The 17,954-nt window shown below is 41.7% G+C and overlaps 1 protein-coding gene across 3 annotated transcripts in view; it reads left to right on the top strand.

Annotated features, from left to right (window-relative positions):
• The first annotated feature begins 3,908 nt into the window (after nt 1-3,908).
• Nucleotides 3,909-17,954, top strand: part of ltbp4 (latent transforming growth factor beta binding protein 4) — a 43,732-nt gene continuing 29,686 nt past the window's right edge. For 2 of the 3 annotated variants that reach the window (XM_088011517.1, XM_088011516.1), the window contains exons 1-10: nt 3,909-4,485; nt 11,611-11,847; nt 11,958-12,028; nt 12,570-12,746; nt 12,903-13,005; nt 13,523-13,582; nt 13,995-14,117; nt 15,623-15,799; nt 15,873-16,001; nt 16,992-17,510. In XM_088011517.1, coding sequence (XP_087867643.1) covers nt 4,227-4,485; nt 11,611-11,847; nt 11,958-12,028; nt 12,570-12,746; nt 12,903-13,005; nt 13,523-13,582; nt 13,995-14,117; nt 15,623-15,799; nt 15,873-16,001; nt 16,992-17,510 — 1,855 coding nt within the window. In that variant the 5' untranslated portion in view covers nt 3,909-4,226. The remainder of the gene's footprint in view (nt 4,486-11,610; nt 11,848-11,957; nt 12,029-12,569; nt 12,747-12,902; nt 13,006-13,522; nt 13,583-13,994; nt 14,118-15,622; nt 15,800-15,872; nt 16,002-16,991; nt 17,511-17,954) is intronic. The other variant, XM_088011518.1, reaches the window with a different exon arrangement.

Here is a 17,954-nt window from a genome sequence, read left to right as displayed (position 1 = left end):
GCAATAACTTCCACATAGAAGGTCACAGCTGCATCAGACTTCCTATATCTGACTACAGACCACCCCTCATCACATTGAGATGGTCAGTTGATGACATCACCTTAACCCCGCCCACTTCCGACAGGAAGTCACCTGTTTTTTCTATTGTATGTCTTACTTTTACTCTCTAAGTCATATGGGTTTCATCTGGTGTAGGCTGACATGACATGATATGATGATGAACTCTCCCATGATGAACTCGACTGACCCGTGGGGGCGTGGCTAAGTCCCAAACTTTGACTATACACCATGAAACATGAATGTGAAATAACTTCCAAATGCCAGGTCACAGCTGCATCAGACTTTCTGTGTCTCATTATAGATCAGCAATCATCACAGTTAGGTGGTCGATTGATGACGTCACCTTAGCCCCGCCCACTTCCGACAGGAAGTCACCTGTTTTTTCTACTGTATGTCTGACTTTTTCTCTCTAATTCTTATGGGTTTCATCCTGTGCTGACTGACATGAAATTAAATGATGATGAACTCTGCCGTGATGAACTCTACTGACCCGTGTGGGCGTGGCTAAGTCCCAAACTTTGACTATACACCATGAAACATGAATGTGAAATAACTTCCAAATGCCAGGTCAGAGCTGCATCACACTTTCTATGTCTCATTATAGATAAGCCCTCATCACAGTTAGGTGGTCGACTGATGACGTCACCTTTGCCCCGCCCACTTCCGAAAGGAAGTAACATGTTTTTTCAAATGTATGTCTTACAGTCTAATTCATATGGGTTTAATCCTGTGCAGACTGACATAAAATGAAATGATGATGAACTTATTGATGATGAACTCATTGATGATGTACTCTACTGACCCGTGGGGGCGTGGCAAAATGGCTGTCCCTCGTAATATGCATACGTTCGTCTCGTATTCACAAACGCATCATCCGATTTGCACCAGACATTGTATGAGTGACACTTGTGAACCTCTAAGGAGCCCAATAGAGTTTAATTGTGATTTGACTCCACTGCGTCCCCTAGGTTAATCAAACAGCTGTATCTCCTCTCTACATGGCCCGATGTGCTCCAGATTTTTGGTTCATTGCCAGGGAGCTCTGCCGAAGCCGTAAAAGCGGATAGCGTGGATGAGGGCGCGCGAGCGTCGGCGGTGGCGGGCGGGTGGCGGTGCTGGTACCCCCGCGGTGGCTATAGGCCGGAGCAGCGCTAGCTGCGAGGGCCGCTTGAGGCTCCGCGGAGCTTTAATTATTATTATTATTATTATTATTATATATTATTTTAGCTCCAACGTTACAGCCTCAGCTGGTCCTTTACTGTTTACTCTGATCCAAGGAATCGGGTACTGCACTCTCAAAAACACAAAAACAGAATCTAAATGTGTTGAAGTACATAAAATTCTCTAAGCTCCTGCAATTTATCAAGATGAAGAGATTTAGGGTTGACATTTAGGTTTTTTATCCTCCTGATGGTCCAGTTGACCCGGTTCTACTGGAACCAGAACATCTGCTCCACCTCCAGCTGCTGTGGCTCTGAGTCAAACCAACCTGTTCCCCTCCTGGCCTGTGGGGGCGCTGCACCAAGAGCCACTGAAGGAAACGACACAAAAACCTCTGAAGACACTGAGAGCAACTTCCTTAGTCAACAGATGGAAACAAGATGGAGGCGTCAGATTTTAGCGGTTGGAGGATTTCTCTTTAGTCTTTGGCTAAAGACCAGGAGCCATTTCTGCTGCTAGCGCTAGGCTAGCATGTTAGCTTTAGTTGTATTTACCCAGAATGCCCTGCGCTGTAGTCCACTTCCTGCTTTTGGAGCGGTCTCTGGTCCACTTGGCGTTCACATTCAAACCAAAACAGAGTTGACCGAACTCAGACCGAGATTTGGAGGGTCAGAGGTCTGAGGTTGGTTAGCATTCACACCTCACCAACCGGACCAGACTTTCTAGACAAACAGACTGGAGTCGGGTTAAAGTGGACTGAATTGGGCTGGCGGGAATGAAACCCTTTAGGGGAACCAGACAGCAGCAGGATGTTTAACCTTTGAGGAGGTTTGATCGTGTGCTGCATTGAGCCTGGAAGTTTGCTTGGGAATCCAGGTTCAGGAACCAGACGTTGGTTCCTTATTGCAGTGACCCTAAGACTACTGATGGGACTTTCCACCAGAGCAGTTTGGAACCTGCTTTGGATCCTGGATGTGGTTCTGAATTGATGTTGTGCGTTTCCACTAGAAGAACGAGCTTCCAGAACGTCCAGTCTGGTTCCAGTCGGTCGCTGTGGTTTTCCCGGTTCATCAGCGTGACGAACACCTGAAAACAAAGCAACAGCAACCGCAGTGGGTGTTTTGTTGAAAGCTGTCATTGTGGGATCCAGGGATGCTACATCAACAGGGGGTTCTACACACCACAGAAGAAGAGCTTAGTAGCAAGATGGCGGACAGCCTGCGTGCCTCTAATCCCTGTTCGCAGAGTGTTTGCCAAATGGCCTCCTTCCTACATCGGGCTTTATGGTGTCCCTGGTGTATGACGTGCTCCTCTGGTATTCAGATGATTGGTGTTTTTAATCAGACTTAAGACTCAGAGTTCAGAGTGGAGCTGCTGCTCTTCCCCATCTGAAGAACCAGTTTGAGCGATGCTTTCTGGACACCTTCCAATCAAAGGACTCGCCAAGACTTCAGTGATTTCTTCCTGGAGGCTTCTGCTGAAGGTTTAAACGATTGGATCTGATTTTATCTAGTAGCTAACGTTAGCTAGCGTTAGCTTGACAAAGCTTACCGGAAATTGCGTGTACTTTACACAAACTCATGGAGAGTAGAGCCATGACATCTCTATCAGGCACAAAATGTCTTAAACATTCCTCTTGCTCCGACTTTAATTCTTCCATGTTTGGAAGCGTGACCAACACGGACTGAACGGCTTCGCTCAGTTCCTCTGCTGCCGTCGCCGAAACTACAGGCAGACTACAAGATAAAACAACAACTTCAGTCTTTTATGAATCCTCTTTCTGTCTGCTGACTATCCCAGTTGAAATTCAACCGGGCAAATCAAACTCAATGGGAGAAAAAAATCAGATGGAGCTCTGAAGGGAGATGAGAATCAAGCTAAGCTTGGTCAGAGCTGAAACTGTGACAAATGTTTGTCACAGTTTCTGTGTTTGAGTTTGTTTCAATGCAAGAAATCACAAAAATATAACAAAATGAACATTAAGCTCAAATCTGTAAATGTTAAAATAAGATCAATTAAACTGAGGTAAACTACGACAAATCCAACTGAGCTCATCTTAAATAGGTGCATAAAAAAGAGAAATTAAGATAAACAAAGCTTGGGCTAATAAAATAACATAAACCAATGTACGGTCAGATAAATTAGCTTGAGCTGAGGTAAAATAAATGAAGCTAAGATGAATTTACATGCCAATAATACCAGAAACTCTACTTTCCTTGTAGAAAAGCAGTTGGACATAAACATGATGTTTCCCTTGATGTGTTTCTCAGCCAAGGCTTCAACATTTCGCCGACAGATCGTACTTCATCACTTCCTAGGAAATATCTGGAGACGTTTTTATTTCTTTGAGCTTTAGGACAAGTTGACCAACTTTAAAGCCCAGCTGCTGAGCCTGAAGCTCCTCAGAGGAGCTGCAGAGGAAACTGGGAGGAATCAGAGCTCCAGATGCGTCATGTAAACACGACAGCAACAAATCAGGTTCAGCAGACAACAACATGTCAACAACAAGTGAGTAAACTCAGCAGTTCCTGCTCAGCCTGCAGCAACATGAAGACACTGAGCAACCCGACCCCTGAAACCCAAAACCAGGTTGCATCATCAGCCTGACATCCTCTAAAGCTCGGCAGTGCGTTACGAAACCAGAGATACAGGGCCTCAGGAGCGAGGAAGAGGAGTAACCACTGGCGCTCCGCACGCCGACCAATGGAGCAGATCCCTGCTAAACATTTAGTTTGGAGTTGAGCCCAGCGCTGCACACTGCTTCCAATTATCTGCAGCTCTCTCTCTGCCTGCTCACACTCGAGGGTTTAGTGAAAACTGACCGGGGAGGGAGGGGCAGGGAGATAGCGTTTTCTTCTTCCTCCCTTTTTTTTTCCTCCTCCAGTGCTTGTTTTCACTCCACCAACTAGCAAGAAACGGAGAGCGAGTTCAGAGTTGGAGAGCACAGAGCTTTGAGGCTTCCTGGCCATGCAACAAATTCACAAACTCTGCCTGCAACTGTGAACATGCAGCGGCTGCGACTCGCCTGCTTCCCGCTCCTCTTCATCTTCTTGGCCTCTCCTGGGCCAACGTGGGGGCAGACGGGAACCAGAAGAGGACTGGAGAGGATTCAGGTGATGTTCACGCCGACCATCTGCAAGGTGCTCTGCAACCAGGACGGCTGCATCAACCGCTGCGAGCAGGGCAACATGACCACGCTGTACAGCGCCGATGGCAGAGCCACAGGAAGGCGAGACGGCGCTCACAGTCCCGGCTTCAGAGTCTGTAAGTTCCCAGGATCTGGGACTAAACCCGGCAACATTCAGGCTGCATGGCTGGTCGCTGATGCAACGGGGAAAGCTTTAGGTTGTGTTCAAACCACCAATCAGATAACTCCTGTAAATCCACTAGAGGGTGCTCAGACTTTGTTCTGTTAAAAAATGGAACAATGATCGCCTCACATTCAGCAGCATTGGATTCAGAAACATCACATACGTTAAACTTCATAGGATTTTGTGCACAAAGAAATAATGGAACATGAAAAGCAGCTTGTCATAAAATAACAATGTGTCTTTCTATTAAACAAGTTTATTTTTTGCTACAGGCAGCAAAGATGTCACCGAGTCTAAACAGTGCATGGCTTGTCTTTGGGGTTTATATTTTTTTTATCTCAGGATTTGATACAAGAATCAGTTCAGATCTACAGGAGACAGGAGAAAATGTTCACAACTTTTTAAATCTGCTTTACAGTGTTTAAAACCAATCAGAGTTCAGCTTTCAGTTGATTATTGAACTTTATTTAAAAAGGGATAATATCTAACGGAATCATAAACGTCACCAGTTGATGCGTCGAACCAGATTATAGCAAAAGCTGATTCACATCTGAAACAAATAAATATAATAAATGTTGTCCTGTGTAGGACAACAAAATTGTCCTTAAAAAATTCTAGATGAGACCAGAGCAGACTGAACATGGTTGTCTTCTAGTTTCTGGTAGAAAAGAATCCAGAGAAAAACCATTAATCGTGCAAATGGAAATTATGGAGTTTGTTTTAATTTATCAGGCGAATAATTGATGTATTGCTTATTAAAACAGGCTTATAATGCTACAAAAATAAGTAAATAAACATGAACTTTTAGTGTTTTTAATTCTCTACTCGGTTGCATAAGCGCTGCCTTCTGATTTAAATTTTCCATGACTACTTGGTTTTTGATGGCCGTCCTCCACTGCAGGTTCTTTTGGTCTTTTTCTCGCCAGAAACTTTTCCATTTTGCGCTCGCTATGCTATCTTGACTGATTTGACTGGCAGCCAGTCAGAAAAATTAACTTTACAACAAATTATTTTAACTTATATTTTGTTACAATGATTGAAAAACAGATTATATTTTATTATAGAAAAAAATATTTCTTTCTTGTTCATTTAAGTAGTGACAAAAGTTTAGTATAAAGAAACACTGAAAAATATAATTTCTAGCCTAAGCTAGTTAGCATTGCGCATCCCCAGATGAGCCTTTAACAACATAAAAAAACGATAAAGAACAAATTATTTAAGAAATTGAGATCCTGTTTTTTTGTGTGTTTTTTTTTTTTTTTACTGTTGCATTTATTTTTGTCATCCTCTCTCCAGCTTTCTGGGGCCCGCCTAGCGCCTCCTGGTGGTCTCCAAGGGAGCCACAACCACCACTTTGTAAAACAAGTTTATATCAAAGCTGATTGATTGTTTGGTTAGAATGGCCTAGTCAAAGTCCACACCTGAAAATATGTGGTTCTCCATTCAACTTGACTGATCTTGATCTGTTTTTAAATGAAGAAAAAAAAACATTTTTTCTGTATTTTACCTATAAAAATGTTAAAACTTCATCAATTCTTTTCAGATTTAATATACAAACCCACTAAAAGCATTAGATTAGATCAGATTAGATTAGATTATATTAGATCAGATTAGATTAGTCCAACTGGTGAAGAATGGGGTAACACTTTATTTGAAGGGGGTGAATAAGACTGACATGACACTGTCATAAACACCTGTCATGAACATGAATAAGTCTTCATGAATATTTATGACTGTTGTCATAAAGCGTCATTCAGTAAATTATGACACTTTTATTACAAAGTTGACATTATTCAAAATGTCTTTGTTATGAGAACTTAACATTAATCTAGACAAAATGTCTTCATTGTGACATTAAGCAAGATATTATAACTTGTCATGAATGTAATAGGTGAATTTTAAAATGTTATCCTTATAAGACAGCATTAACAAGTCACTTGTTACACATACTTTTTGCTGTCAAGAGACCATTATAATTGTGACATTACCCTCCTCTGTTAAAGTGTATCACAGTAAACTAGTAATGAAGATGTCATTGAGGGTCATTACTCTATCGCTTTAATGACAAAGTCATGAACATTTCCAGTTACCTCAAGTAAGTGTGGTCCACTTTACTTGAGGTAACTGGAAATGTTCATGACTTGTTAATGCTGTCTTATAAGGATAACATTTTAAAATTCACCTGTTATTACATTCATGACAAGTTATAATTTCTTGCTTAATGTCAAGTTGTCATGACGACATTTTGAATAATGTCAACTTTGTATTAAAAGTGTCATGATTTACTGAATGACTTATGACAACAGTCATAAATATTCATAAAGACTTACTCATGTTCATGACAGGTGGGTATGACAGTGTCATGTCAGTCTTATTCACCCCCCTTCAAATAAAGTGTTACCAAGAATGGTCCCATAAACTGCATCAAAGCCAGAAAGCTTCGACATTTCAGGAGAAAGCGTCTGTCAGACCTGCTGCTGCCGACAGCAATGATTTAACTTCTCCTGATCTGGGATCAGTCCAGAAGGCCCAAATATTCACTGGCTCTTCTTCAGACGCAACGATCTGTAGGTCACATGGCTGAGCTGGAGCAGCTTCACTCAACACACTGAACTCTGTTAGCGCCGACATGCTAATTCAAGTTCAGGCTTTAAACGTTTACCAAAAACGGCACAGGTGGACGTCACCTGACACACCCTGATGGAGAATAAAGGAGCAGCTGCTTCTCTCAGGTCATTATCGTCTTTCCACATTAGCATTGTGCTAATGCCCTGGAGCAGGAGCTGCTGTTGAGGTTTCACTCTGAAGATGATCAGTTGATCAGCAGCTTCCTCTTAAATTATATGAAAACTGAATAGATGAATTTGTTTTTTTGCTCACTCTGATCGTGTGTTTTTGTTTTTGAAGCTGGATTTGTTGAACATGAAAAGCTGGAAAGATCCAGATGTCTTTTATGTTCTGCAACTCAAAGGATTTTAACTTAATGAGTACACAATGTTGCACAGTTTAATGGAAAAAGAGTTACAGGGAGAGGAAACGGCGCTGACATGTGGCTTTCATTTTTCATTAGCTGACAACTCTCAAAACAAAATAAGTCAAGTTTATTTGTATAACACATTACAGCAACAAGGCAGTTCAAAGTGAAAAACATAAAAACATTGTTCAGTCATCAATTATGAAACAAGCAATAAACATCACATTTTGTCATATATCATCTGAATCTCCAAGCAAATACACATCAAATGTGTTGAAGCAGCTCTGAACAGGTGGGTTTTAGTCCTGATTTACTCAGTGTCTTAAACTTATTTTGGTGCTAAGCTGTTCAGTGATTTACAAACTAACAGAAGTATTTTAAAGTCAATTATCTAGATCTTGCTGGGACTTTAGTCCTTTAGTCCTGGAAATGTTCTTCAGGTGATAGAAGGCTGACTTTCTAACTGTCTTTATGTAACTCTAAAGGTTCAGGTCAGAGTCTGTCACCCAGATTTCAGGCTTGGTCTCCAGTTCCTAGCTGTAATAACCGAAAATAAGTATTTCTGAGCATAGAAAGCAACCTTTATTTACTTCCTGAACATTTCCAAGCATATTTAATCTTGATCAAATCTATTGATTTGATCAGAAATCATAGTTTTTTTTCTTGCTACAGAGTTAAGTCCTTGCAATGCACATTGTGTTCACATTTTTCACAGTGCTATAAATAGCAGAACACACACACACACACACACACACACACACACACACACACACACACACACACACACACACACACACACACACACAGAAGTCAATACAAAGTCCTAATATTTTGCACCATATTAGGACTTTGTTTTAATCTCCATTCATTTTGTTTGTTACTGGTTTCTCAATTGTTGACTGTATGATGTTTTTATGATTTGTTGTTCTTGTATTTTTATGGTGCAACAGATTTGAACTGCCTTGCTGCTGAAATATTCAGTTGAACAAATTACAAGTATACAACAAACAAGCAAATGAGTGTATATGAGGAATACAGCACTTGCATAAATAAAAAGCCAGAAGTGTTAAACAAAAACACAACATATTTGAATTTACTGATTGAGCTTTAGCTTTAGTTAAATGCTGTTAGTGTTGAGCTTAGCTTAGGTTTAATATTGTGTTGGTGTAGCACTTAGCGGAACTAATGTTTACGATTACTGCTTCATGGTTAGCGCAGCTAACCATGAAGTTTAGTTAGTGGTAATCACTGCTGCCTAAACCTAAATCAGTCCCTAGTCTAACCATTACTAGTCTATTCCTGATCTTAACAAAACTTCATTCACATCACATCTCTAAACCTAACAAGTAGAGCTGCAGCGAAAATGTCCTCGCTCTTCACAGTGACCTCAATTTGTGGGTGAAAGTGGAGGACCTGGTCCTCTATATGTAGCATATGCAAGTACACACACACACACACACACACACACACACACACAGCACCTCTGATTGATGTGTGCAGGATGTTTTGCTGGTGATGTGTGCCTGTTTGAACTTGCAGTGAGGTAATGAACACAAACACAAGCTCTGGGAGGTAAAAGGGTGGGGGTGGTGACATCATGGGGTCAGAGGTCAACTCCCCTGACCTTACAGCTGTTCTCTTCTCAGTTTTTTGTGATTTAACACGAAGAGCAGAAATGTTTGAAGGAGTGTCTTGTTTTTCTCTGTTTGTGTAAACTGTAGCCAACATTACAGCGGTGCAGTAATGAGTTCAACGGTCGCAGTTCTTCTGACTCCCTCTGTATGATTTACTGTTGCTTACGCGACATTTTCCAAATAAAAGCCTTCAGGTCAGGCTTTCCCATGCAGCCAGAAAATCACCACAACATGAGAGGGACGACCTGAGTCTGGCTGTGCAATACTTCAGTTGCATTTTATCCATAATACAGCTGAAACCAGATATTTACTGTAACATATCCGCAGCAGTTTTTTCTCTCTAGCTGCGTTTCTGTTGACCAGGAAATTGTGACGATAAATTTTAGTGGAAATGCCAGTTTTGAAAAAAATGTTTTTTTTAATTAAAGTCTTTGTGCAAGGTTGAAGTGGTTTTTCAACATTTTTGAAACTGCATTGGAAACACTTTGACGCTGTTGATGAAGTTGTTGGTTCTCCTCTAATGACTGAAATAACCTGAAACCAGGCTTCTTGATAATATGGTTTTCTGGATGATAAATTGTCCTAGATGTTATTGTGATAATGCTGATATTGTTGTTTTGAGACCATTTTCCACTAATATAATGGTAATAATGATGAAAGAAAACATTTGCTAAGATCAATAAACTTTAAATTCTAATGAACATTTAACTCTGGAACTGGAAGATGTTTTAAATATCCAAACTAAACAAAACAAACAATAAATAAAATGAAATATAAAGTCTCTGGAAACAAAATTATCCTTCAATAAAGAGTTTAGTTGAGAGCAGCAGACTGAAGACTTTTATCATTAAGTTTTTGGTAGAAAGAGAAAAACAAAAAAATCACTGAAATGGAAATGAAATTTGTTTCAGTTTATCATGTGATTGATTATTGCTTCTGTTGGTCACCTTAGAGCAGTGGTTCTTAACCTGGGTTCGGCCGAACCCAGGTTAAGAACCACTGGCTTAGAGTCAAAGTTTAGAAATGGTTTATTTTTTAAATATGAATCTCTGAAACATGATCTTTGCAGTAATGTTGGAACACATTTCTCTCTGTTTCACTTCATATTGTGTAACATTTTGTTAGCTGTACGCTGAGCCAGGATCTTTGTGGGGTCATAAAGTCCCTTTCAAAGTATTTACCCCCTGGATGTTTTACCCCTTCTATTGTTTTTACGGAAGATAAACTAAGTTTGTCTTTTTGAAGAAAAACCTACCATGTTGCCTTTTATCTGATTTCTTGCTGGAGGTTTTAAACTCCAGAGTTTTCTCCTCCTACGCTGAGCCCAACAGATTGTTTGTGTTTCTGTGATTTTTCTGTGTTCATGATGTCACAGTGCGCCTTTGTTTACCCCGAGCTCGGCTGTTTTCTGGGTTTGGGCCTGAAACTCGCTCCAGACTCGGCGTTGATGTGCTCCATCTGTGGTTCAGTTCGATAACCATGCAGGACAAATCCACTCTGTAGCAGCTAACCTGAGCTTAGGAAACACACACACACACACACACACACACACACACACTCACACTCACACTCACTCACTCTGGGTCCATGATGGCGCTGGTCCCTCCTCCAAAGTAAAAGCACCGTAAACACCCAGAGGTTTCTGTGAGTTTCCGTCTGATCAGCGGCATTTTGGACTCCAGCAGCTCTCGGACTAACAATGTAGCCACTTCCTGTGGCGTCGGCTCAAACAGGAAACAGGAAGTGGTGGCTGGTTCTGTTGGCGCCAGCCTCACCTTTCACCTGTTAGTACTCCGATATAGATGAACTGGGAATGTTGGTGATTACAGACTGGGAATTCCAACAAAGCAAAACCACTCAGTAAAAAAATGTGGAATAATTAAAAATTTTTTTACTGAATTTTTTTTCAAACAATTAAAATGTCTTACTAAACATTTTATTGTTTGGATTAATTTTTGGAAGTTCATTAAAAATTTTGTTTGGAATATTGAACTTTATCATTTTGCTCATATTTTAGTGGAATATTAGGATCTGACCCCGAGCTCGCGAATTATTTGGATTATTAGGATCATTATCTTGATATTTAATTTTTTCTATTTCTTTGTGGGTTTAAACTAAGACCACTAATTATTAAAATGTTATTTAATAAGTACTTATTTGTTTTTTTATGTTTAAAGTCTGTTAGAAATTAAATTTAATATTTAGCAACATATTTACAAACATTTCCACATATTTTGCATTTAAATTTTAACAGGCTTCATCCCTGGTTAGCTTCCAGGATTTAAACAAATTTAAAAAGCTTAGAGGTTTCAAATATTACCAGTAATACAATAAAATAAAATAAAAAATCTAATAATGCAGTTCAGTTTTCGCAGTGCTGTGATCATTGAGCCTCTGTTCAGCCGTTCTGCTGCTGGTTCCGACCCAAAAGGACCCGGACTGAGCAGAACCCGGTCCATCTCCTCCGCAGTCCTCTGCCCGCTGCTCTGTAAGAACGGCGGCGTCTGCCTGCAGACGGACCGCTGCCTCTGCCCCGCTAACTTCACCGGGAAGTTCTGCCAGATCCCCGTCCCGCCCCCCGGCGCCGCCTCCACCAATGAGATCGTCCGGCTGCCGCTGCCCTCCTCCGCGGCGGCCAATCAGGAGCTGATGCGGTCGGAGTTCTTGCTGCCGCTCGGCCAGAACCGGGCGGCGCCGCCGTCCGCAGGTGAGTCGACGCACCTTTCGCTGGTCAAAGTGTTTATGAGACGTTTTTATGTTTTCAGAGAAACGTTTGGTTTGTCTGTGAGTTTCATGTTTCTTTTACCAAACACGAAGACCCCCGCATGGTAAAGGTCAGAGTTCAGCACCCCCCAGAGGCCAGCGTGAAGATCCACCAGGTGATGAAGGTAAAGCCAGTCATCTCCTCTCATCCAATCAGAATCAACTTCCTGTTCAAGTTGCTCAAAAAACTAAGAAATATTTTGGTTTCAGTTTTTTTTATGAATTTAATTGAATTTTGATTTATTTTGGGATTTTCATTTGACATTCTTTAAATGATGTCTTTTTACAAATTTAGTTTTAATTTATTTTAAATTGTGTATTTGACTCTATTTTTATTTAATTCTTACTAATATTTTTCAATTTATTTATTTTATCTTTCACTTTTTTTTTAAATTTCTTGAATACTTTTTACATTATTTTAATATAGTTTTATTAGACTTTTTTTTAATAGTTTCATGTGGTAGTTCCTTTTTTTCCATTTTGCACTATGTTGTAAAAAATTTAATTTCCCTGTATTAACTTTATTTTAAAAAAGTTTAATTTATTTTACTAATTTAGTTTTTTGTTTAATCTCCATGTGTGATTAATTATCTTTGTTGTTTTTATTTATTACATTCTGTCTAACTTGAACAAAATCACAGGTTCTTTGCCTCCGTGTCGCTCCAGGTGTCCGGGTCCAGCCCGGCCCTGCGGACCCTCTCCTCCTCCTCCTCTTCGGGTTCGGCTGGCGCTCCGGCTCCAGCAGGTGGCGCTAGAATCCAGGCCCAGACTCTGAGGGGCGGCGGTACCTACAACCAGCAGTCTGGCTTCAAATACTGCTTCAGAGAGGTGAAAGACGGACAGGTGAGAGGAGGCAGGTAACAAACCGCTTCCTGTTTGACAGACGGTGAACTTTAAGATGTCGCTGTGAATCTTTGTGATATGTAGCCAGTTTCCATCCTCCTGGAGCAGATTATCCCTGCGGTGTGATCTGTGTTCGCTGTGTTTGTGTGTTTGCAGTGCAGCTCTCCACTTCCTGGTCTGAGGAGCAGAGAGGTGTGCTGCAGGGGAATCGGGAAGGCCTGGGGTCTCACCGACTGCAGCCTCTGTCCTGAAGCTCCAGGTAGAAACACAGCAAACCCCCAGAGGACACAAAACTCTCACTTTAAAATAACTGAGCAAAGCCAATCAAATATTAAAAAAGCTGAACTAAAACAAAACTGACCCAAGATCAAATAAACAATCTGTAAAATAAATGAGCTTAAGATAAACTATGGTAACATAAACTTAGGTAAAATAAATGAAGCTTCACTAAGCTAAATAAAATAAAATAAACTAATATGAACGAAATGAAGCAAAGTTTATGTAAGACAAAAATATCATGAATACCATGAATTATCCCAGGTTTAGGTAAATTAAAGGGTAAGGTGGGAAGTCAAAGCTAGATGAAATATTATTGACAAATGTAAATACCAAACTATAAATATAGAGGAAGGTAACATATGTTAAGGTAAGGTTAAATAAACTAAGATCAGCTAATTACGGTAAACCTGAATAAAGTAAAGTAAGCTAACCAAAGTTAGATAAATGCTGATTTCCTGAAGAAAACGTTTCTGAATTGATGTTTTATTTGTTTGCAGGTCAAAGCAACAGCAGCTGTCCTGTTGGCTTCGAGCGAACCAATGGAACGCAGTGCGTCGGTGAGTTAAACACCCACACAGAGAGGTCAAAGGTCAGAGGCAGGTGGAGGGCTCCTAAGATGAGTTTATCCAGTCCAGAAGGGGGCGCTAATCCTCCAGTATATCAAACATGAGCAGAAGGTTTTATTTTCCTTTTTGTATTCAGATTTTTTTTTTTTACATAAACATAGAAAAACATGAATATTTTTTATATTCAAGTTGTTTTGCAGGAACTCGTCTAAATCATATCTGCTCCAGTTTTAATAATCAGGAGATTTTAATCTGCAGATTAATTTTCCTGCAGAAACCATGCGTGGTTTTCTGAACTGAGTTTCAGGTCTTTGGGTTGCAGCAGTTCTCCTCCCGTCTCTGAGTGTCGGAGTCGTGGAAGTGAAATCCCGTCACTCACGCGTGTGTGTGTTGGTGTGTGTAGATGTGAATGAGTGCCTGCAGCCAGGGCTGTGTGAGAACGGCATCTGTGTGAACACCAGGGGGAGCTATAGCTGTGTGTGTCGGTTGGGGTTCATCCTCGATGCCACACATGGAATCTGCATCTGTAAGTAACACACACACACACACACACACACACACACACACTCCGCCGCCGGCTTCACCAGAGGAATAACGCAACTCTTCCAGAATCCTCTTGAACGTCCGTGGGGCGATGCACAGGCTTCCATCAGGTGGGAAGTGAGGCGTTCAGGCGGTTTCGGTGAATCCTGGCCGCAGTTGCGTCATTCCGACCGGCATTCCTCGACGGAGGAGGAAGGAGCTGCAGGATGCTGGTCTGGCTGCTCTGAGGCATCGTCTCTGTTTCCGCTTCTAAAAACTTTCATTTTCCAGGATTGTTTTTAAATCCAAATCTTTTTGCTCCAGTTCCTGGGTGTCTGTCTTGTTTCGAGCCCAGAAACTGAACCAGAAGGGATTCATCTGAGATACAAGAAGCAGTAAAATCTACGGATAGAGCGCGGGTTAGCTGATTAGCACAGCAACACCAAGCCAGGAGTAAGTTACAACAGAAAGTTAATGTCAGCAACATCTACTGATAAGAGAGCAGTAGGAGACAGTAATAAAGAACAGACAGTGGTGAACAACACTAACTGGCATGTTTACTGCATTAACCATGAAGTGCTAATCATAAACGTTAGCTCTGCTTTAGCGCTGTACCAACATGGTATTTAGCAGTAGCTAAGAAGTTATACCAACAGAGTATTTAGTATGCTAATGCTAAAGTGCTAACGTCAATCATGTTGATAACCACCGCGTACTGCAACATAATATCGCCCTCTAAAGGATCAAATCTGTTACTGCATCCAGCCTGTCTGATTCGGGAAGTGATTTCTGATATTTTTGGAACAGATTTTTGGTTTAAGTTTTGCTGAGTTTTGCTAATTGACCACGGTACTGCTGCGTTCAGAAAGCAGCAGGACATTGATTTTAACTGCTTCCTGTACAACTACAGCAATGCATTCTGGGTACAGAATAACATGGGGAGAGGAAATGGAACTACTGAGTAAACATTCTTCAAAATAAGAGCATGAATAAACGTCTAACAAGTGGAATAATTCAACACATATGTTGAAGTTTATTTAACTGAAAGTTTACAAATCAGCTAAATTAATTTAAGTTAAGCTAAGTGTGCCGAACGTTTTCAAAGTTAGCAAACATGCTAAAGTGCTAAAGGACAAGCTAGCTGCGCTATTAGCGTATTTCTAACTGCTCCTGAATGAAGAACTCCAGATGTGTTTGACTCTTGGTTGGTCCAGAACTTCCCATCCATCTCCCTGATTGTTGTCTCGGCCCGGTTCTGGTTTTGCTGGGCTCGGTTCTGGTTTTGCTCGGCCTGGTTCTAATTTTGCTCGGCTTGGTTCTGGTCTTGTTCGGCTCGGTTCTGGTCTTGAATCTGCCTTTATTCTCTGAAAGCACCAGGAACTGGACTCTGTGTGTTTCTGCTGGACAGAGATTAGCATGTTCTGGTTCTGCATGCGGCTCTCTGGCGTCTCGGCCCGTTTGGACCGGAATGTGCTCGGTGACGTATCTCCGTCTCTGTTTCCTCCTCAGCGCAGAGCGTGATTTCAGAGGAGAAGGGTCAGTGCTACCGGGTCCTGGGCTCGAGTCGGGGTCCGTATACCTGCTCCCTGCCCATCGTCCGGAACATCACCAAGCAGATCTGCTGCTGCAGCCGGGTCGGGAAGGCCTGGGGGCCCGACTGCGTGCGGTGCCCCTTCTTTGGTTCAGGTGGGTCGGTTCTCTTCCAGTGGTTCTCTGGGGCTTTTCGTCAGACTTTCTGTTTGCTCTGTTTGCTCCTCAGTTGCCTTTAAGGAGATCTGTCCGGCCGGCCCGGGTTACCATTACTCGGCTTCGACTCTGCAGATCAGCCAAAGAGTGGGCGGCGATTCGACGGGCCGAGAATCCCTGCTGACCGCGCAGGGCGGCTCAGGTTAGCATCCAGTTGGATCCAACGCAGCGCCTCACGTTATCTGGGCCGCTTCTGAAGGTTTTAATCATAACACATGTTAAAGTGTTTGTTTAAAAGAAGAAGGAATCAGATTTTGTTATTTTTACTTTTGGGGAAACCGTTTATTCAAATTCATTTGAACAAAAATATCTCAGTTACAAAATGCTCCCTATAAACTGTTTGTTGGTCTTAATTGGCAAAACTGATGACCAGTTTGGGGAATACTTTAGCTAATCCGCTAATAGCGACCTAATTTTCATTTAGCGCTAGTATTTTTACTAACTTTGAAAGTTACAAATAAATTCTAAATCGCTAAGCTAAAAATTAGCTCCATGGTTATTTGTGGAGCTAAGTTTTTAGTTTAGCTTTGTGGTTCAGTCCTTTTGCTAAGTTTGAAAACACTTAGCATACATGCATCTTCACTGAAATACATTTCTGGATAACTTCCAAAACTAAAAATTAACACCACTGTTATTAGCAGAGCTAATTTTTATCTCTTTTTTTGGTAGTTTTAGCTTCCGCTAAAGTATTTTTTTCTGAATAAATAAAATGCTAAGCTAAAAATTAACTTGGCAGTTGTTAGCAGAGCTAATTTTTAGAGTAGCAGTTTTGCTAACCTTATATTTAGCGCACTTAGCTTCCGCTAAATAAAATGTTTCGGATAATTTCTAAATCTCTATTCAATTTTATTCGTTTGAATAAAGTTGTGCTGAAGTTTTGATTATCAGCTGTTAAGAATCCTTCAGGTAGTTAGATGTTTATATTCATGCTCTTATTTTGAAGGGGAGGAAGACCGTTTTTGCAGCAGGTTCGTTTCCTCTCCTCTTTCTTCAGTGAGCAGTAGGAGGAACCAGCGCCTCTTTGTTTGAATCGGAACATAAACTCGGTTCCCTTTTCTCCTTCAGCAGAATCGGACCTCCAGAACTTCTGATGATCATTCATTAACATTCTGGACCTCCTTCTTCCCTGCAGATCTGGTTCCCGGGTCCAGTGGTGCTGGAGACTCCAGTTCTCAGCAGAGACCCAGTTCATCCGGGTCACCATCTGGTACCAGAACCGGTCCAGTCCAGTCCCAGATCCAGGTCCCTGCTCAGCCGGGCGTGACCGCCGGTTCCAGACCGACACCCCCTGCTGGACCGGAGGTCCAACATGGCCGACAGGACCCCCAACATGGGCGACAGGACCCCCAACATGGGCGACAGGACCCCCAACATGGCCGACAGGACCCCCAAAATGGCCGACAGTACCCCCAAAATGGCCGACAGTACCCCCAAAATGGCCGATTGGACTTGGCTCTGGCGAGGCCGCAGCCGCCGCTGGCGTTGCCGTCCTCTGGATCGCAACCCGACCCGGCGCCGGTACCAGCGGACTCTCTGCTGACCCCGGCCCCGCCCCGGACCTCGGAGCTCGGGTCCAGACCTGGACCAGAACCACCCGGTCTGGAGAGACGGCCGGCTGCGAGCCCGACCAGCCGGCCCGCCAGAGTCCAGCGTGAGTAGAGCCAGAACCAGAACTGGATCATCCGGTTCTGGCTGTGCATTGGTAAAGAACTGGGTCAGTTTATGTTAAAATATCTGAAATAGATTCTTTAGATTAAATATGAATCTGTCTCACCAAATTCTGATTAATTTTGCCTCTAAAGTCTGAAACTTCTCTGAACTTCAGACTCAAAATGAGGTTTAGGTTTTGTTTTTTAAAGGAAAAGTTAAAAACATTTTCATATTCTGAAGTATTTTATAATTTCAGATTAAAAATCAATTATTTTACATTTTTTAAAGAAAAATAAAACATATCTCTGGCATTGTCATGTTACAACAATAACAAATTTTACTGGACGATAAAATGTCCCAGTAATTATTGTGATAAACAATGATATTGTTTTGAGACCATTTTTAATATATTGACAATGTAAACAAAATATTGATCTTCAGATTG

This window comes from Poecilia mexicana, unplaced genomic scaffold (genome assembly GCF_051168715.1).
Source record: "Poecilia mexicana isolate PSO_F unplaced genomic scaffold, ASM5116871v1 scaffold_13, whole genome shotgun sequence".
In the NCBI taxonomy this organism is placed as follows: Eukaryota; Metazoa; Chordata; class Actinopteri; order Cyprinodontiformes; family Poeciliidae; genus Poecilia; species Poecilia mexicana.
Note: the sequence above shows the minus strand (reverse complement) of the source record. Positions and strands in the feature narration are given on the sequence as shown.